The sequence below is a fragment of the Sylvia atricapilla genome, chromosome 18 (genome assembly GCF_009819655.1).
Source record: "Sylvia atricapilla isolate bSylAtr1 chromosome 18, bSylAtr1.pri, whole genome shotgun sequence".
In the NCBI taxonomy this organism is placed as follows: Eukaryota; Metazoa; Chordata; class Aves; order Passeriformes; family Sylviidae; genus Sylvia; species Sylvia atricapilla.
Window position 1 is genome coordinate 11,559,183 of NC_089157.1, and position 17,727 is coordinate 11,576,909.

At 41.2% G+C, this 17,727-nt stretch overlaps 1 protein-coding gene across 1 annotated transcript; it reads right to left on the minus strand.

The window, feature by feature from the left end:
* Positions 1–1,713: 1,713 nt before the first annotated feature.
* Positions 1,714–17,528, minus strand: ATAD5 (ATPase family AAA domain containing 5). The gene is made up of 23 exons (XM_066332453.1): positions 17,457–17,528; positions 14,417–16,197; positions 14,007–14,094; positions 13,283–13,447; positions 12,961–13,099; positions 12,490–12,574; positions 11,846–12,027; positions 11,261–11,418; positions 10,807–10,960; positions 10,301–10,597; positions 10,046–10,136; positions 9,439–9,521; positions 9,203–9,348; positions 8,926–9,076; positions 8,295–8,465; positions 8,002–8,117; positions 7,823–7,916; positions 7,559–7,623; positions 6,369–6,549; positions 5,485–5,672; positions 4,356–5,188; positions 2,804–2,968; positions 1,714–2,614 (listed from the first exon to the last, which is right to left on the minus strand). Exons 1-23 carry the CDS (start codon positions 17,526–17,528, stop codon positions 2,536–2,538), a joined length of 5,484 nt encoding a protein of 1,827 aa, XP_066188550.1. The 3' UTR covers positions 1,714–2,535.
* Between the last annotated feature and the right edge of the window lie 199 nt (positions 17,529–17,727).

Here is a 17,727-nt window from a genome sequence, read left to right on the forward strand (position 1 = left end):
ATAATACACAATGCTTCTTTAGTAAAGTTTATCTACAACCTTGTAAAAACATCAGTGTTGTAGATGACTAAATAAATAGTACAGTAGACATGTACTGAAACATTTTTTCCATCTTCTAGGTACTAAATAGGATTATGCCTTTTATTTATTTGTAAATATTGTGAAAAGTTGTTCAACTACCTACACAGAATTTCTTTTGAGCACTCACCCTCTAGGAACTGTTGCATACTGGAATGTAAACATGGATTTCATTTTCCCCAGGTAATCTTGCAGGCCGTACACTTTTGTTAGCTTAATTTTTGTAGTGCCCTTACAACTCCTGTGGAATAAAAGGATCATTTTGTATAACATCTGGGGAGTGGTTATTTATATATATCTTTTACAAAGACTTGAGACAGTCTTGCTCTTGCCTCCTCCCACCCCTGTTCTGCAGCAGCATTAACCCAGTCTAAGCCTTTGTCTCTTTCTTGCAACATTAACTGCTTTTTTCTATATTATTCATGGTACGGTAGAGTAATTTACATTCTCATTTACAATCTGGAAAGCAATGTTGGAATGACAGTAAAAAGAAAAGCCTGAAACTTGGTTGAGGTTTCCCCAACAAGAACAAAGTTGTTGGTTTTGGTTTTAAGTTGCTGTACACCAAATAACAGCTGCTTAAATGGGAGAGAGTCATTGTGGAACTCCAGGGTTGTTTTTACTTCTGATTTCAGGACACACAAGTTGGCTCAAAGGGCAGGACATCAAGGAGTAACCAGGGCCCAATCTGTTGCAGGGAAGTACTTTGTACCAAAAGCAGGCAAATTTCACAGTAGTGGAATGGAGCTTTTCCCTCCAAGCAGAGTTAACCCAGAGCAGCCCTCTGAAACCTGCTTTATTCTGGCACACAAAAATGCTCATACCTGATGCACGAAAATCCAAACTCAAATCATCACATGCAGATTATCTTTCATTCAGAGCAGCTTGAGGTGATTTCAGGTGGGAAATATCTGATCAAGAAGGGAAATGAATTCCACCTTACCTCGTGGATACCACAGCAGATTCTGTAAACGATTTCTTAAGGCAGTTATTAAACTAGAGAGCTGACTTCAAAAGAAGGTAAATTGTCTCCCGCTGCTTTCTAATTTGGGTATTTCAAATTATCCCGGAATTACCTAAAATACTACTATTTTATAGGACTTGTCTCTAATTCATGCAGGTCCTCAGTGTAATCTAGTTAGATTGATAGTGCCTTTAGAAAGCAGTGAACACTTTTACTTTATTATTTTTAAAAAAATTAAAATGTGTATTTCTTTATTTTTACAAATCATGCAGGAGAAGCATAGACTGTTGATACAAAAATCAAGCCATGAAGATTTTAACAGTCACCACTCCAATTTTTTCATAATTCTGGACTATGGAAAGAGTAAACTATAAAGACAGCCTACAATGTAGAAACTTAAAATAATTTACTATTTCCATAAATATTTCTAATTCCTGAACATCTTTAAGACATGAAACATGTAAGATGAGGCCAGAACTAGCAAATGGCCTTCCTTATTTTGACAGAGACACTGAGGCAAGTGGAGCACCACTGCAGGGCAGCAGTTTGAGGAACAGGAACAGTCCAACTGCAGAAAGGCAGAAAAGTTACATGGTTGAAGTAATTCCAGTTTTAAAATCCTTTAAAAAATACATTTCAGTTTTATCTTTCATACAACAGAAACATTAAGATTGTAGCAAAACCCCACAAATTTATTATCGTATAAAAACGGATTCAATCACAAATAATTAGGCTGAAGTCTTGTCAAATGCAAAAAGAGAAGCTTAGGAATAGAACACAATATACAAGATTAGAAGTAGTTAAATATTCCTGGGCTCGAAGCAACACTGGGAAAATTGTTATTTACAAAATCTTGCCTAAATGTCTTGAGACCACGCTGAGCTACAGTAATAATTTCTCTACCTTTTTAGGAGATTAAGATGCAGATCTGAGAGCTGTAAACAATGAAAGGAATGTATACAAAAATATGTACATTGAGGCATAGTGCTTTGTAAGGACTGTTCCCTGTGGCCAAAGTGAAGGGTTGGTTTTGTCATTTAGACTCTGGAGGATTTGTTGCATCCTCTCTGGGCCCCCTCCCACCTTGAGTTATTCAGCACTTGAACTGCAAATTCAGAAACAAACTTACTTGAACAAACAGTCTCCTCAGAGAACAGCACCCTGGCTGTGGAAGTTGTGAGAACTGGCTGTTACAAAAGGACTTCTTGCTCTGTGACCCACAAATCAGAGTGAAAGAGCAGGAAGGAGTCCCCACTGAAAAGTCTGTGCATTTAATATTATCAATGTCCTTGCTGGACAAGCACCAAACAGACCCACATTTCAGCTGTGGAGAGCAGTATGACAATAGGTATATACATTATTTTAAATACTTATAAAAATTTACTATACAAATGGCTCTGAATATACAATAACGTGGTAATTAAAAAAATAACCAAACAAACTATGGTGAGAATACCACCATTAGGCACGAAGTATTTCTGGTGTTGGCAATTTTAAGGGAAGTCCAAAGACAGACCATTGATCATTTGTCTGGGTATTTCAAGATTAATCCCTTCAAGATAATGCAAGAACCTATTAAAAAAAAAAGCAAAAAAGATTAAGGGAACAAAGTTATTTCCAAATACACGGCAACACTTTCATTATTTTGAGAGACAAATGTTCACCTTCCTTGCCTAGAATTATTTGACAGAATATTTTATTAAAATCCTTAACTACCTCCTATAATGAAATGTAGAAGGATTTAGGAAAACCTAAACTTACCTTCTTTTAGTCCTGCCTTGCTCTTTCAGCTTCTCAGACCTACAGATGCTGCGGAGTGTGGGGAGGTATTCCAGGGCACTGGCTTGCTTATTGCCCAGGTTTACAGGGCTTCTGGAGAACACAGTTTGGATCACATCCAGCCTCTTCTGGGCTTTTTTCTGAGTGCTGAAACAGAGAACGAAGCTTTATTGTTTCTCTCTCAACAACGTGCAGGGATGGTTTTAGTTCTTTGGGATTAAAGCCACTGGTTTAAAACTCCATCAAAGTGATGTCCAGAACTGCATCCCAGTGGTTCAGCTGTCTGCAGCTTCTAACTGTGTGCTGCTCACACAGCACCCCAAAGCTGCACGTGGGCAGAAACATGAGGGCCAGCAGTTTGTCTGGCCAATGCTCCTGTCTTAATCAGGACTCTGATGTGGGGAGCTCTTCAGTCCAGGTGTGTGCTGTATTTCTCTGGGGAATGGGTTTCCCCAGGAGCCCTGGAGCCTGTAACCCTGTAGTTTGACCCTTGCTTCCTTTCTTGGCCCAACTGGCTGAGGTCCAGCCATCCCCCCTGGACAGAAACCTTGATAAGGGCCTGTCCTTCCTCTTTCTTCCTCTTGCCCTCCTTCTGGACCCTCTCTTGCCCTCTTGGGCCTCCTGCCCTCGTCTCCCCTCCTGGAATAAACATCTTGGATCCCACCTGGGGGTAAGAGCCTCCTTTGGATCTTCTGCCCTGTCCCTGAAATATTCCCCCAAAGCCTCCCAAGGAACTGAGCCAGCCCCAGGGATGTGAGGTTCAGTATAACCACAACCAAAAGCATCTCTGTGGTCTTCAAAAAGAAAAAGCATTTTGCAGTTGGTATTTGCCAGAGTATCAGTGTCAGGTGCAGGGCGTAACACATCACATAAACCTGGTGACAGGGTGCATGGTCAGACCATTCTGACACTGCTCCTCTGGGCACTGTTTTACAGAAGAAAGGCTCTAAGCCACTTCCCTGTTCAGACCCCTGAACGGGCTTTAAGTTCCCCATGTGCCAATTTTACCTATGATAACTTGTTTATGTTAAAAACCCATGCTTGATAGTATTCTGTTACAATGGATTACAGGTTATTCTTTGTTAGCATAAGTTACTACAAAAAAACCTTTGTATTTTGTTATGTCTTCATCAAGCAATACCTACCATGGGTTCAGAATGAGCCAGCACTGGGTGACAGATTTGCATGTTTGGTACATGCAGAATCCCATGTCTTGAAAAAGCCATTCCTTTAAGGTCCTGTTATTCTTTTGGGTGCTGTTTGTCCATTTTTGAAGGAACTAGACTAAGGCCACCATTCCTTACAACATCAGTCAGGCTGTTCAAGAAAAGCCACTTTTCTGCAGGTTGGCTAGAAGTTAATTTAGGGTTGTAAAAGCACAGTGAACAATACATTGCAGTGTTTTGAGGCAGACTGACAACAGTCACAGTGGTGTGAATGTGTATACACCAAACCTCAAACAGTCCTACACCTGTGAAATGCTCTTCTTGACAAATAACTGCATTATAGACCAGAACTATTAACCAAGTCTTACCTGGAATTAGCTGCCTGACTGAAGGATATGCAATTCCTTGTGCTTGAGATGGGCAGAGCAAGTCCCTTCAGCTGATCACTTTGAGGTGTTTCACTGGTGCTCAAAAAGGATTCCAGGTTTTGTGAAATATTAACAGAACTTTTGGCGAAGCTGAGTGCTTCAATAGCTGCCTTTATTTCACTACAGCTCTGGGAACTCCACCAGTCAGTATTTTCCATACTGAACTCATCACAAAGACCATTTCTGATTCTGGCATTTGTCCAGTGAAATTCCTCGCTTTTAGAAAACTCCAGTGGTTCCCTGGTGTTAGTGCTCACACAGCAATCCAGGAAGGACATGTTTTCCACAAACTCAGTCAGTGAATCCAGACACTGGAACACAACTGCAGACCTTTTTTCATCTGCTGAAGTTCTAGTTTTAACTTCTTTTTGTTCCTGAGGCACCGACAATTTTGATTCCTTTTTATCCATTTCAGCACATGATTTAGGACTGTCTGATGGCAAAGTGATTAATTCAGCTGAATAGTTCAGCTCAGAGTCAAACAAGTCACTATCATCCAATATTGCAAGCCTTTTCTGAGCCTTTCTCTTTTTAGACCTTTTTCCAGGGCTACTCTTCCCAGAGCAAGAACTCTTAGCAGATCTGTCTTTTGAAGACACTGCAGTAGTCCTTTCAGGTACAGACTTTGAGGCTTCAGCCTGGTTTGACAGAACTTGCACTGGTAAGGGAAGGATAAGTTCAAGATTACTATATACAAAATCCACATGCTTCATCTGGAATTCTGTGAGAAGCTGCATCAATTTATTCCATTCCTCCGTGGTTGTGATTTTGTGCTGTAAAATAATAATCATGAAAGCTTTGTCAATACATTAAAATACATTTTTTAAAAAAATAAAAATGTTATTACAGAAAATCTCCCACTCCTGGCTTTGTGCTTATGAAGTGAGGGACTGTTTTGCTTGCAGGAGACCACCCCAGTTCAGATTGTATTAATAACCACGGGATTCTCTTAATTTCTACAACAAACATTTTCAGAGATTTGCTTCTAAGGTGATGCAATTCCTGGTGATGGTTACACTCAATTGTCTGGCAATCATTCAAAGCATTACCAAGTCAACTATAAAAATACCTTAAGAAATGTGAACAAATCTTCTGAAGGCAACAGGATGTTCTTAAGGCCAAGCAACGTCTCCACACAGCCTGTATCACATTTGGGAAACTCCTGAAGATATGCATCATCAGCTTGATGAAAATCCACCTTGGAATCATTAGACTTTGCAGGATAAATGGCATTATCTGCCTTCCTTCTCTCTTCTCCTACACAGAGATAACAGGCTTTATTTGAAAGGGAACAGCTGCATCATGAAATTGATTTCCCACCTCTTTGCCTCAATTCCTGTCGAAAGGATGCTGGAACTGTCACCCCTTGCTGTGGTGCTGGAGGAATGGAGCAGCTGGAATGAGACATCCATGCCCACATCACTGCTGCCAACCTCCTCTCCTGCTCCCCAAGTCATCTTTGGAGGAGGCTGTGCCTCCCTTGTCACTCCCTGCCACTCTCACACACCCCTAAACTCCTTCTGAAGCCTTTGGGACCAAGCTCCTACCCCTGCCCGATTGCCAGCTGTCCCATTTTTACTCCTTTGTCAGCTCTGCCTCTTCCAGGTGAATTGCCTCCAACCCAGCTACATGAATAAAGGACTGCCACCTTTGAGAAAAATTACTACTGGCTTTCTTTGCCCAGTTTTGCTACTCAGAACATGAGAGGGAATGGTAAGTACATAACAACAGGCAGTGAACCCCTCAAAATGGGGTTTTGAGTAGCTCCTTTGTGCATTAAAACAAGGCATTGAAGTGGATAAAAATGAAGTAGAAGTAGAAGCCCTCCTCCCCCAAATGTTTAGGAGTCTTACAAGAAGTTCCCATCCATTCATCCATGTCCAAGAATGCTTCGAGTTGGTCAAATTCATACTCAGAGGGACACTTTTTGAGGATTAAATGAAACAAACATACCCTGAGGTGCCAAAGGCTTCTGTCTCAAGCATCCACCCCCACTCCTGGCCCAGAACTGCAAGCACAGAACACTCTGTCTGATGTCACAGCCAGTGGTGGCCAGGAGAGCAGCCAGGTCTGTCCCCTCTGTCCTCAGGTTCTCAGCCAGGCACAGAGCCTGCAGGTAGCTCACGGCGTTCACCTGAACAGGGGTGACACACACACACTGAAACAGCTGAAACCACCCTGCAGGGAGCACACAGCTGCAAATGGCTCTGTTTGTGCTGAAACACTCGGGCCTTTTCATACAGAGGGTTAGACTGCAGGTAGAGTAAAACCTGTAAGGAAATCCAAACCCTCCAATATACGCAGCATTTATTGTATTGAGATATATTTATAAATATTTATATGTAAATAAACATGTTTTATTTATAAAATATATAAACAAACGTAATAAATATAAATAGTATATGAAAATAAATAAATATAATAAATATGTTTTATTTATATATTGTACTTAATTATTGTATCTATATGTATTTAGAAATTGGGCTGAATAAAAACAAACACACAAACACATTCTGCTCATGGTCCTGAGGCTGCCTACACCTTGCTTCTCAACTCCACTGATCAACTTTTACTGAATTATATTAATTTTAAAGGTTTTTCTTGCATTCTCTCTTTTAACTCTGCGATTGCCTGGAAGTCCAACGGGTTTTTAGTTTCACATTAAGAAATTTACCCTTCTCATTAATTAAGTCCTTCCCATTCTCATTTATGTAGGTTTTTCATCTAATACCTAGCTGCAAATAAAGCTATTTGCTATTTACATTAAAGGAATAACCCATAACATTTCCAAAATAACTCCTGTATTTTAATGAATGAACCAGTACTGGCATAACCAACCTTCAGATCAGAGCTACCAGATATTTATCTAACTACATCCTAAAAACTAAATGAAGTGATTACATGATACTCTTACTGTAATTCTCAGCAGCACTACATTGTTTGGAAAATAAACCTTCCACGCTAGGAAAACAGCTTCTATGTAAAGATAAATGCATCCTCACATAAACCCCAAAAATGTGTCTGTCTCTGCCCAAACAAATATGTTACATCAGGAATATATACACCTACCCCAAGGGTGAAATGTCAGACTGCAATCAGCTGATTTGTTTAGTGTGTACCTGCATTTCCAGACACAGACTTACCAGGGAAGGGGTTTTGAAGCTGATCTCTTCAAAACAGCCATCAAACATTAAGCTGAATGTTGGATCTGTAAAGAGATCAGTGAACTGTCAAGGACATCATTCAAACCTAGTAATTTTCTTTATCATTTTCTTATCATTTTTTATATTTTCTTATCATTTAATTTTGCATTCAGGAGCAGTATTCAACCATCACCATTTACAGCCCCTAATTAAAAGTGGCACTTCTGTTTGTAAAGCCTAATTACTGTCACAAACACTACTCACCATTGGTGGTAAGAATTACAGGTCTCTTTGCAGTTGCCATGAATGTCTTTATTGCACTTAGAAATCCTACATCTTCATCGAATATGATATCCACCTACAGAAAACACACACAGTGTCAGCAGCCTGAGCAGCAGGACAAGCTGTGAACACAGCCACAGCCCATTTCACAGGAATTTTACCTCTTCAAAAAGGATGAGAGATGTTGCACTTTTCCTGTTGTGTTCTCCTCCTTCTTCTTTGTTTACTGACTTAATTTGAGCATCTTTCTTTACTTCCAGTGAATCTGGAGTATTTTCTGTAGATGGAGGAATAATTGAGCAGGAAGGAAGAGTGAAACCATTTAATATTTTCCAGGTACTGGCTTCAAAACCCCCCATGTATCAAATGTTTAAGAGAATCTCTTTTCTCCACACACAGGGTGTAGCATTTCCATCTCCAAAGGTAATTAATTCATTATTAAAAGAACACCTACCCCCAGTTTTTTCTGCAGATGTTGCTTCTCCATCAACACGTTTACGTTTGGTGGAAAGTTTGAAGTAGTTTGCAAGTGTTTTAGGGGGCAAGCTTCGTTTTAATCCTGCTCCTTTTGGTGACAGTGGAGGTTTTCTCGGAGAAATAACCTTCTTTGGAGAATACATTTTTTCTGCAAGGTACGTTTTATATTAAACTTCATTTGGAGATATAATGTCAAACTGATATTTCTCAGACAAATTTAAAGTAAACCCCATTCTTTATCTATGGCAAAGGACAGGTTTACTGTGCTGATTTTTGCTCCTTTTCTTTTTCTCTTGCTATAGGAAAAGCTTTCTGTTCAACTTTCTATTCAAATGCCACAGCACTTGCTCCACCACTGCAGAAATAACGTAACCAGGAGTCAGTATTTTAATAAAGTCATCATTTAATTTGGTCTGCAGTTGTGTTTAACCAACAGACCAGCTCTTACTAGTATGGCCAGGTAAGCTAAATCTGCTAACTTTTTAAAAACAACAGATATCTAAAATTTCTTTGGGGAATTCAGTCCTTAACAACCTCCTGCACTCCACAAAACCCATCCCATAATTCAGACCCAACAAAGAACTCCAGATAAGAACCAGGACACTTACTTGGTGACTTGGAAGTGCTACAACTGTTAAAAAAGCAAGGCTTGTGTGCATTGACACCTTTTTTGTCCACTTGATGAGACTGAGTAGCTTCTTTCAGCTGGGACAGGATCTGTCTCCCATTCCGCTGGCAAGAGGCATTGACTTCAAATATCTGCAGTGGCATTTAATTTGCAGCAAAAAGGAAAATTAAACTGTAGACATCTTGCATTACAAGTGCTTTCGTATCATTAGTTATCAAAAAGAAAAGTGCACTGAGGAAGGCAAGAACTGCACACACCTTAAAGCCAAGCTCCTGAGCACAAGCATACACTGCAGCAGTTTTCCCCACTCCTGGTGGGCCAGTTATCAGGACTGTATTGCAAAGGGTTGTCTCTTCCTCAAGATCAGATTTACTGTCTTTAAAGTCAAGGCTGCTTAAAGAATCTGTAGAATCATTCAAAAGAAAAGAAAGCACTAACTGTTACTTTTTGGCTGCTATTAACAAAAGAGAAGCTGTATTAATTCTGTCAGTACCTTCTTGCTCTTGGTCCTCCTTTTCCCTTTTCTGATTTCGTTTTTCTTCCAGATCAGCTCTCTTTTTCCATTCTTTTAACCAACTATAAAAGGAAGGAACAAAACAAGAATAAAAATTGCTGGTGAATTAAGAGAACCAAATTAAGATGGAACAGAACATAAAACTAGGGGACACCAGCAGCCACTGGTTATCCCATAGAAATCTATCAAATCTTTTCAGATAAAAGCAAAAAAACGTTCAGGATTTGATTCTTTTGTAGAAAAGGTTTCTGTTATCATTCCCCTTTAGCTGATTGGTACAAAAACAAGTCATTTGGTGAACTACTTATTCACTCATAATTCAGTGTTGTTTTGTCAGACGGACCTTTAAATTCTGTGTAAGAGCCACACAATAATTTAAGCCCACACAGAAAATGTAACTGAAAGCACCAGGTGTTAGGTGGACCTCAGTGCTAAATTCCTGTCCAAAGCAGACAGAACAGAAAGGTCAGGATCAGGATGTTTGTAGGGAGTACAGACAAGTATTGCTCTCTCAGCACTGGAGCATTATCAACTAACATGAGGCTCTGAGTTAGTTTAGGAATGGATCTGTGTTCCAACTTCTGACCTGTGTAGCCTTTCAATCCCTTTCTTGTTCCCTACGAGTTCACTGGAATCTTGAGGCTGGTATTTTTCTGTCCAGAGCGTGTCTTCCACACCTACAGAAAAAACATTGCCCGTTTTTAAACAGCTCTTCATGCCATAGCATTGATCCAGTCTAGCAGAGTATTAGGCATGATTTCTGCCTCACACTGGAAAGCTGACACACATCACACCCACACTTCTCAATGCCCAGGTCAAAATGAGAAGGAAATGCAGTTACCTGGAAGTGCACTTGGATCTGGTGAACACCCAGTGTCAGATTCTGTCACACCATCTGCTTTCTGGCTCTTGTTTCTTCCCAAGTGTGTGGCTTGTCCTGTCTCTGTCTGTTTTTCTCCAGAAGTGGGAGGAATAAGGCTCCTGGAAACTCTTGATTTCACTTCAGTCTCTGTCCCTTGAAGTTGTTTTCTTCTTTTTGACTTGCGATCTTCTGTTTCTTTCCTTTTCCTCTTGGTTTCCTTCCCACTGTCAGGATGTTTCTCAATTACACCAAGATTTGCAGTGCCATCTCTGCTTTCTAAGGAAAAAAAAATTGCATCCATTTATAATTTCAGGCTATGTCCATTACTACTGTACTTCTGCTGAAGCCATATTTGAAGAATTTGGTGAAAATAATCTCAAATGCGAGGATCAATTTATTTCAAATAACAGTATTCTTTTAAAGTCCTTGTTGTTTTTTAATGCCAGAGAGTGAGGGTGGTTTTCTCCCTGCATGAGCCTCCTCACCTTGTGTGCTGTGTTCCAAAGCCAACCGTTCTGTTTGCTTTTTCAGGAACCTGCAGTAGTATTTCCTCACTGGAAACTGAGAATTAGAGGCCACGATCTCATCTAGCAAATCCTTCTGGAATGCATCAGGAAAAGCTGGTCGCTGGCCTGAGAGCTGGAACACACACACAGAATTACCCAAACACCTTACACAGAATGCTTTGCATCATTTAAACTGGTAGTACCTCGTTAAATTCATGGATGAACAGAAACTGTTAAGAATTGATGAGGACTGTCTAATGGCAAGATGCAAAATGGGTAACTTAAACACAGAGAAATAAAAAAAACCCCTCAACAAATTACAGGACTGAAACAAATTCCAATGACAGGATTTACTAAAAACGTAACTGTGGGGTTTTTTATCACACATAACTCCAATCAAATATCAAAACAATTTGAATTTTAAAGTACTAACCACAGGTGGAGAACAATTTCCAGTTTGTTTTGAATTCACAGTGGAAAATTCACCAAGTGAGAGGGAGATTTTTGTGATGTTGGTGACTTCAGTACTCAGTTGTCTCAGCTTAGTTAACAGAGGACAGGATGGTGATTGCAATTTCCACATTGGAGAACCTGCAAAAGAACCCCAGCAAAACCAAAACAAGAATTAACTTCTATTCTAGGGAAGAGAAATGGGCTGGTCACCTCTCTTCAGAGAAGCCTTTTGCCTTTGTCAGAAGGAAATGGTTTCTGCCAAAATCAATCCAACACAATCTTTATTCTCCAAACTGGAACTTAACAGATCAACTTTTTTGCCTAAATATTAAGATTTTTGCATCCTTACCCATGCATGTATAGACTATTTTAGCATCAATATAATTTGTAAATTTTGTATTCAAACCCATCTCACTGGAAGCTTCTAAGTTTCGTTCTCTCACTGAGACACAAAACAAGAGGAAACTCTCACCTATTCCAGCTGCTCAAATCCTTTCTCTGCACAAATTCCTCAGAAATTATGATGCACATTTAAACAAAGCCCAAATGTTTAACAAAAGCTTACAGTCATCCTTCTGCTGGACATGGACAACAGCCTTAAAACAGGAACTTGCAAGAGAATATGCTTCCAGTGCTGCTGCCTTCTTTGCAATCTGCCTTCTCAGGGACTCTGGCAAACCACTCATCAGGAATTCCCGTTTGGCTCTGAAGGGATCATCATCTTGAGAATTCTCAGACGCCTCTTGGCTTTAATGACAACAGAAAATAAAAAGAAAGAAAGAAAGAAAGATAGGAATTAGTAGAACTTCCAGCTATGCAAAGTTGAATTGAATCACGTTCTTTTCCAAATGAGCTAAAAATAATCTGTCAGAACTGCTAAAATTAATGTAGTTAGTTTGAAATTAATTCTGTGTTTAAAATTTTAATCTAAAAAAATCTCTTTGGTTTTGTATTTTTATATGCAATTTGGAATTTCTTTTTAATCATTCATCAACTACATTTCCAGACATCTAATATGGTTTTAATATGGTTGAGAAAGTCTCCAAGACACCCCTAAAATTTTGCAAGCAGATTAAAATATTAATTAGTATAAAAATCATGAATATTTATAGCACATTTCAGTAAGTGTATTTTAATCTGTAAAATGAGAGAATGTTAAATTAACCTTGGAATTTTGATTTTTATGCATTTGCACTCTTGACAACTGACCTGCTTTCATCAAGGATCACAACTGGTTCACCTGCAGAGTTCTGAACATTTTTACCTAGGCAGGAAGGTGGACATCCCAGTCTCCCTTTAAAAAGATAAAAAATCCATGATTAGATCAGCACTGAAAGAAGATTCTAACCTTACTTCTCTGTTCACTATCTATATGTTCCATTTAACATCACCAGGGAATCTCCATTTCTGAAGGGAAAGTTGAAAGAAGTTCATTATAGCTTTATTTCTAATTATTTCCTGAGTACAGATGTTATTTTTTCATGTTTCAAACGACACATGTAAATATCCTCTGCACTATTAATTCATATAAAAAGGAAAGGTAAATATTGGAGTATTAGACAAGATAAATCAGAAGATTAATATCCTGCAAAGGCAGCTTTATGAAATAAAGTTACAGTAGTCAATGTTACAAAATATTTCTGTGATAAAAAATAAACAAATTCAGTAAAACCCAATTACCATTGGAGTTCTTTGCAACCTTCAAGTTTTTAGACTTCTTCCCCAAAACATCATTTAAGCTCCGAAGTTTCTTTTCCTTCACACTCTGCTCTGTGGTGGTGACATTATCCATGCTTGAATCCAGAATTATTACTGATTCCTGGAGGAAAAGCAAATCCAGTGAGAAAGGAAACCCCAATTTCCTCCTTTATTAACAACACATTGCAGACACCTACCTCAGCTTACAAACACTGCCGATGAGAATCAAGCAGGAATCATTTGTGTTGCTTATACCAATCACAAATCCATAAAAATATTCCCCCCTCCAAAAGTACAGCCTTACATAATTTTCTTCTGATTTCCTCTTCTCAGCACGAGCTTGGTGCCGAGACGAGCGCCTCACAGGAGCTGCTGAGTCTTCACTCCCTTTTGACCTGTGCTGCTGCAGAGCCTTTGCTTTTTCTAGCAGCTGCTTTGCTTTGGATATGTTTTTAGAAGTGGAGTTTATCTGTTAACAAAGAACAACAACAACAAAAAAAACCCAAAACAGCAGTTAATAGCACTCTCTTCACTAAATACTTTGAATGTAAATATAATTTTTCACTTTCAGAGTTGTATGTAATTGTTGCAAAATTGCATTGGTATCAAAAAGAGAATGAAATAATTGAGAAGACAACCAAACCAAGATGATACCAACAGTTTTCTAAGGGGAGTGAGATCCCAAATTTTTTTCATGGAACAAATAAAACATGAGCAGTGACATCCTTAGGCCTCAGCTGCTCTGCTGTGCCCAAACACTATCACAAATCACTGGGTCATTTGGGCTGGAAAAGCCTTGATCTGAGACGACCAAGGCCAAGCTTTTTTACTAATAAAACATGGTTTAAGATCTAAGGTACAAGAAACTACCTCGAATTTCATCATAAATCAGAGCATATTCCCTTTGCACAGGGAGCTGGGAACTGTCATATTGTATTACACTAAATTATTGCACAGTACTGAATGCCCCACAGTTATACCCACAGAGGAAATGACAAAATACTGACACCACTTGTTACATAAATTACCTTTGTGCTTTTGGAGAGAGACTCTTCTTTTTTCCTTGCTTCAGCTTTATTTGATTTTGTAGCTGCGTTGATACGTGTAAACCTCATTCTAATTAGGGGAAAAAGTATTATGAGATTATTACTGGTTAACAAAGGGAAACAATACTCTCAATCTCATTTTCAAAAACCTTTAAAAAAGCAACTCCCCAACTGGTGGTTGAGGGTTTTTTTTTTGTTGTTTGGTTGGGGTTTTTTTGATGTCTTTAGTACAAACACATTTATAGTCAGCTTTGGTTCCCCTCTATTTTTACCCACCACAATCAGCATCCATTCCACTTTGATACATAGTCCATTTATAATTAGGACTTATTTTCAAAATACTTGCCTACAATTAACGGGCAAAAAGGTGGAATTTACTCTAAAAGGTTTACCTTATTGGGCTGCTGCCATCAAAGGGCACAGTGATCACCTCAGCTCTGTACAGGCTGCTCTGCCTGCAGGGTTCTCTGCGTGCTTTCGGGGTGGAAGTCTCCAAGGGGCAAGGACTGAATTCACCTGCAGGACAGGCACGTCTAGCCCTGGGCTTTTCAGGTGTAACACTTGTTGGTGTTTTTGTTTTCTGCTGCCTTAAACTCCTCCTTAACTCTCTCACTTCTGGACTTGATGAAATTATTACATCTGAGGTGTTTTCCACAGTAACAACATCAGCACCTGAATCCTCCTCTCCAGTATTATTGCTGGTGTTTGAGGCATCAGTTTTCTTAGTTTCTGAAGTCTTCTTTCTTTTGTTTCCTTTTTTCTGAACCTTCCTAGATCTTCTGGGTTTAGTTCTATTGCTTTTAGGTTTAGAATGTGTGTATTTGTCCCCATAATCTTCTGGTATCCCACTTTCTAATCCTTTATTGGAAGGAACGACATCTTCAGATCGCTCTTTTTCTTTTGAAGATTTTGCAGCAGCTTGCTTTTGCTTTCCAGCTGCCTTTTTAACTGCACTTTTTGTTACATCTGCTGTTGGTTGTCTAAAAGCTTTCATGAACTGATGCTTTTCTTCCAGAGTACATTTTGTCCTCAGAGAATCTGACCCTGGAGTCTCCAGCACAGCGAGCTCCAGCTCTTCCTCCTCAATAACGACGTTGGATTTCCTTTTCTGAGTGACCTGCTCAGTTTGCTCAGTGTCCAGGAGGGCTGAGCTGCTTTCCTTTTCCCCTACACGTCCCTTCTGCTTCAGAAAAATGGAGGCAATTTTCCTAGAGCCCTTCTGCTCCTTACACGAGGGAGGTAATTTGGGGGGAACGGAATGAACTTGTGCAAGGACAGTGACTGTCCTGAGTGGCAGCTGCTGGGACTCCTCACACTTCTCTGGGTCAGTAATAGTATCACTTTTGTCCATTTCATTCAGTGAACCAGAAGTGTCCATTGCTGGCTTTGTGTCTTCTTCAACATTATTTTCTCTCTGACTTCTCAAGAAGTCCTCAAATGACACTGTTACTATACAATTATTTACCTGGGCTGTCCCATCATCCATCAGAACCTCAAAACTGGAATCAGCAATAGCAGCATCACACTCTGCTACTGCATTTGCCTTCTCTTCAGTCTCCTTTTCACTCGTGTCATTCACCTGGATTTCCGACGAAGAGCTTTCAGACAAATCAATATTTACTTTGTGCTTCCTTTTCCTTGATTTTCTTAGCCTATTTTTTGATCCATTTGTTTCACACCTGAAATTTTTTGCATTTTTTCGGGAGGGGACGACGTTTGGGAAGTTCCCTCTTTGATCATTATCTTCTGCTAATTCTCTGACACATTTTTTGTCCAGTAGAGTACAAGAAGCAAGCGAGTCATTGCTGTCTTGTTCCAGTCCTGTAGTTACTCTGCTGTCATCACTACTAATTTCTATTTCAATGTCATTCTCACATTCTTTAATTTCTTTTGGCATATTATTTAAATTAACTTTCTTCGCTTTTCTCTTCTGCCTTAAAGATGGCTTGAAAGATGATTTCAATTCCCTGTCATCAGCATCCAAAAGTGTTTTATTTTCTCCACCTCCTACTGGGAACGCAGCACTCTCAGTTGCAGATGTCTTTTTAAAGTAATCCAAGATATTGTTGGACTTTGGTGATGACAGTGCTTTGTCCACTGGTTTTGCTAACGGTGAAAAATACCTTGTGATTGTTTTTACAGAAGCATCTTCCTCTCGCCGCTTCTTGCATGGCTGTGAAAGGCACAACACGAATCTTAGTTTCAAAAAGTTAAGATGACTTATACAGAACTTTTTCAGGAAACAAAAATCCATGTTAATGTGCTCAGACTGGGCACGCACCAACTATATCTCCATGTTTCTAAAGGTCATCAAAGCTTAACATAAAGATTCTGTTCAGATAAATAAAAACCCTGTTCTGAAAGCCCGAGATGGTCAAAACTCAGAGCCCACAAGGTCTTCAGAACAGCTCTGCAGAGGTTTCACAGCACTGAAGTCTGAAAGTCTAGGTCAATTGACCTTGAGCTGTTGCCCAGAGCACATCTGGAGAGTTTAAGAGGGAACTCCAACATCACTTAAAAAGGCTTCATCCTACGCTAAACATCTGACACATCTCAGCAAGACACTGTATCTTTAAGAGTACTTAAAGAAAATGAACACGAGAGAACTCTCATCTCGTATAATGATTCAAATCACAAAAGAGCATTTACTTCTACAACTCCAAGACAGACTTTGGCTCATGAAAACTTTCGTAACTGCTGGTTTAGCAGAAACCGAACTCTGCAATCACAGCCTCTGAGGCAGAAAACGCTTAAAAAAAAGTCCCAAAGGCCCTGGAATGTGGCTAATGACAGCCCGGGAGCGCGGCCCTCACACCTCGGGGACAGCGGACGGCGCCTAGGGCCCACGGCACAGGGACACACGGCAATGGGCCCACGGCACAGGGACCCATGGCACAGGGACCCACGGCAATGGGGCACAGAGCCAAAGGGGCCCACGGCACAGGGACACACGGTAATGGGCCCACGGAAAAGGGGGACAAGGCACAGGGCGCCACGGCACAGGACCCACGGAAAAGGGGCACAGAGCCAAAGGGACCCACGGCACAGGGACACACGGTAATGGGACCCACGGAAGAGGGGCACAGAGCCAAAGGGACCCACGGAAAAGGGACCCACGGTAATGGGCCCACGGAAAAGGGGCACAGAGCCAAAGCGACCCACGGAAAAGGGACACAAGGCAGAGAGACCCACGGCAAAAGGGGCACAGAGCCAAAGGGACCCACGGAAAAGGGGCCCACGGCAATGGGCCCACGGAAAAGGGGCACAAGGCACAGGGCGCCACGGCACAGGGCCCACGGAAAAGGGGCACAGAGCCAAAGGGACCCACGGCACAGGGACACACGGTAATGGGACACATGGCACAGGCCCCCCCCCGGCAGCCGCAGCCCCGCTCTCCGCCCTCACAGCGCCGCTCCCGGCCCGCGTCCCCACCTGACCGTCGCCGTCGTTCCCGGGGAGGAGCGGGGGGGCGGCGGCCGCGGGCACGGCGAGCCTGCCCACCATGCCCCGGCCGCTGCGGAGCGCTCCGTGCCGGCTCGGGGCTCGGGGCTCGGGGCTCGGGGCTGGGGGAGCGCGGGGCCCGGGGCCCGGGCGCGGCCTCAGGGGCGGGGGGCGCGCGCCGCCGCCATGGCCCCGATGGCGCCGCCTGACGGGCGCGCGCGCCGCCCGGGCGGTAAAAGCGCGCGCGGGACCAGATTCGGAT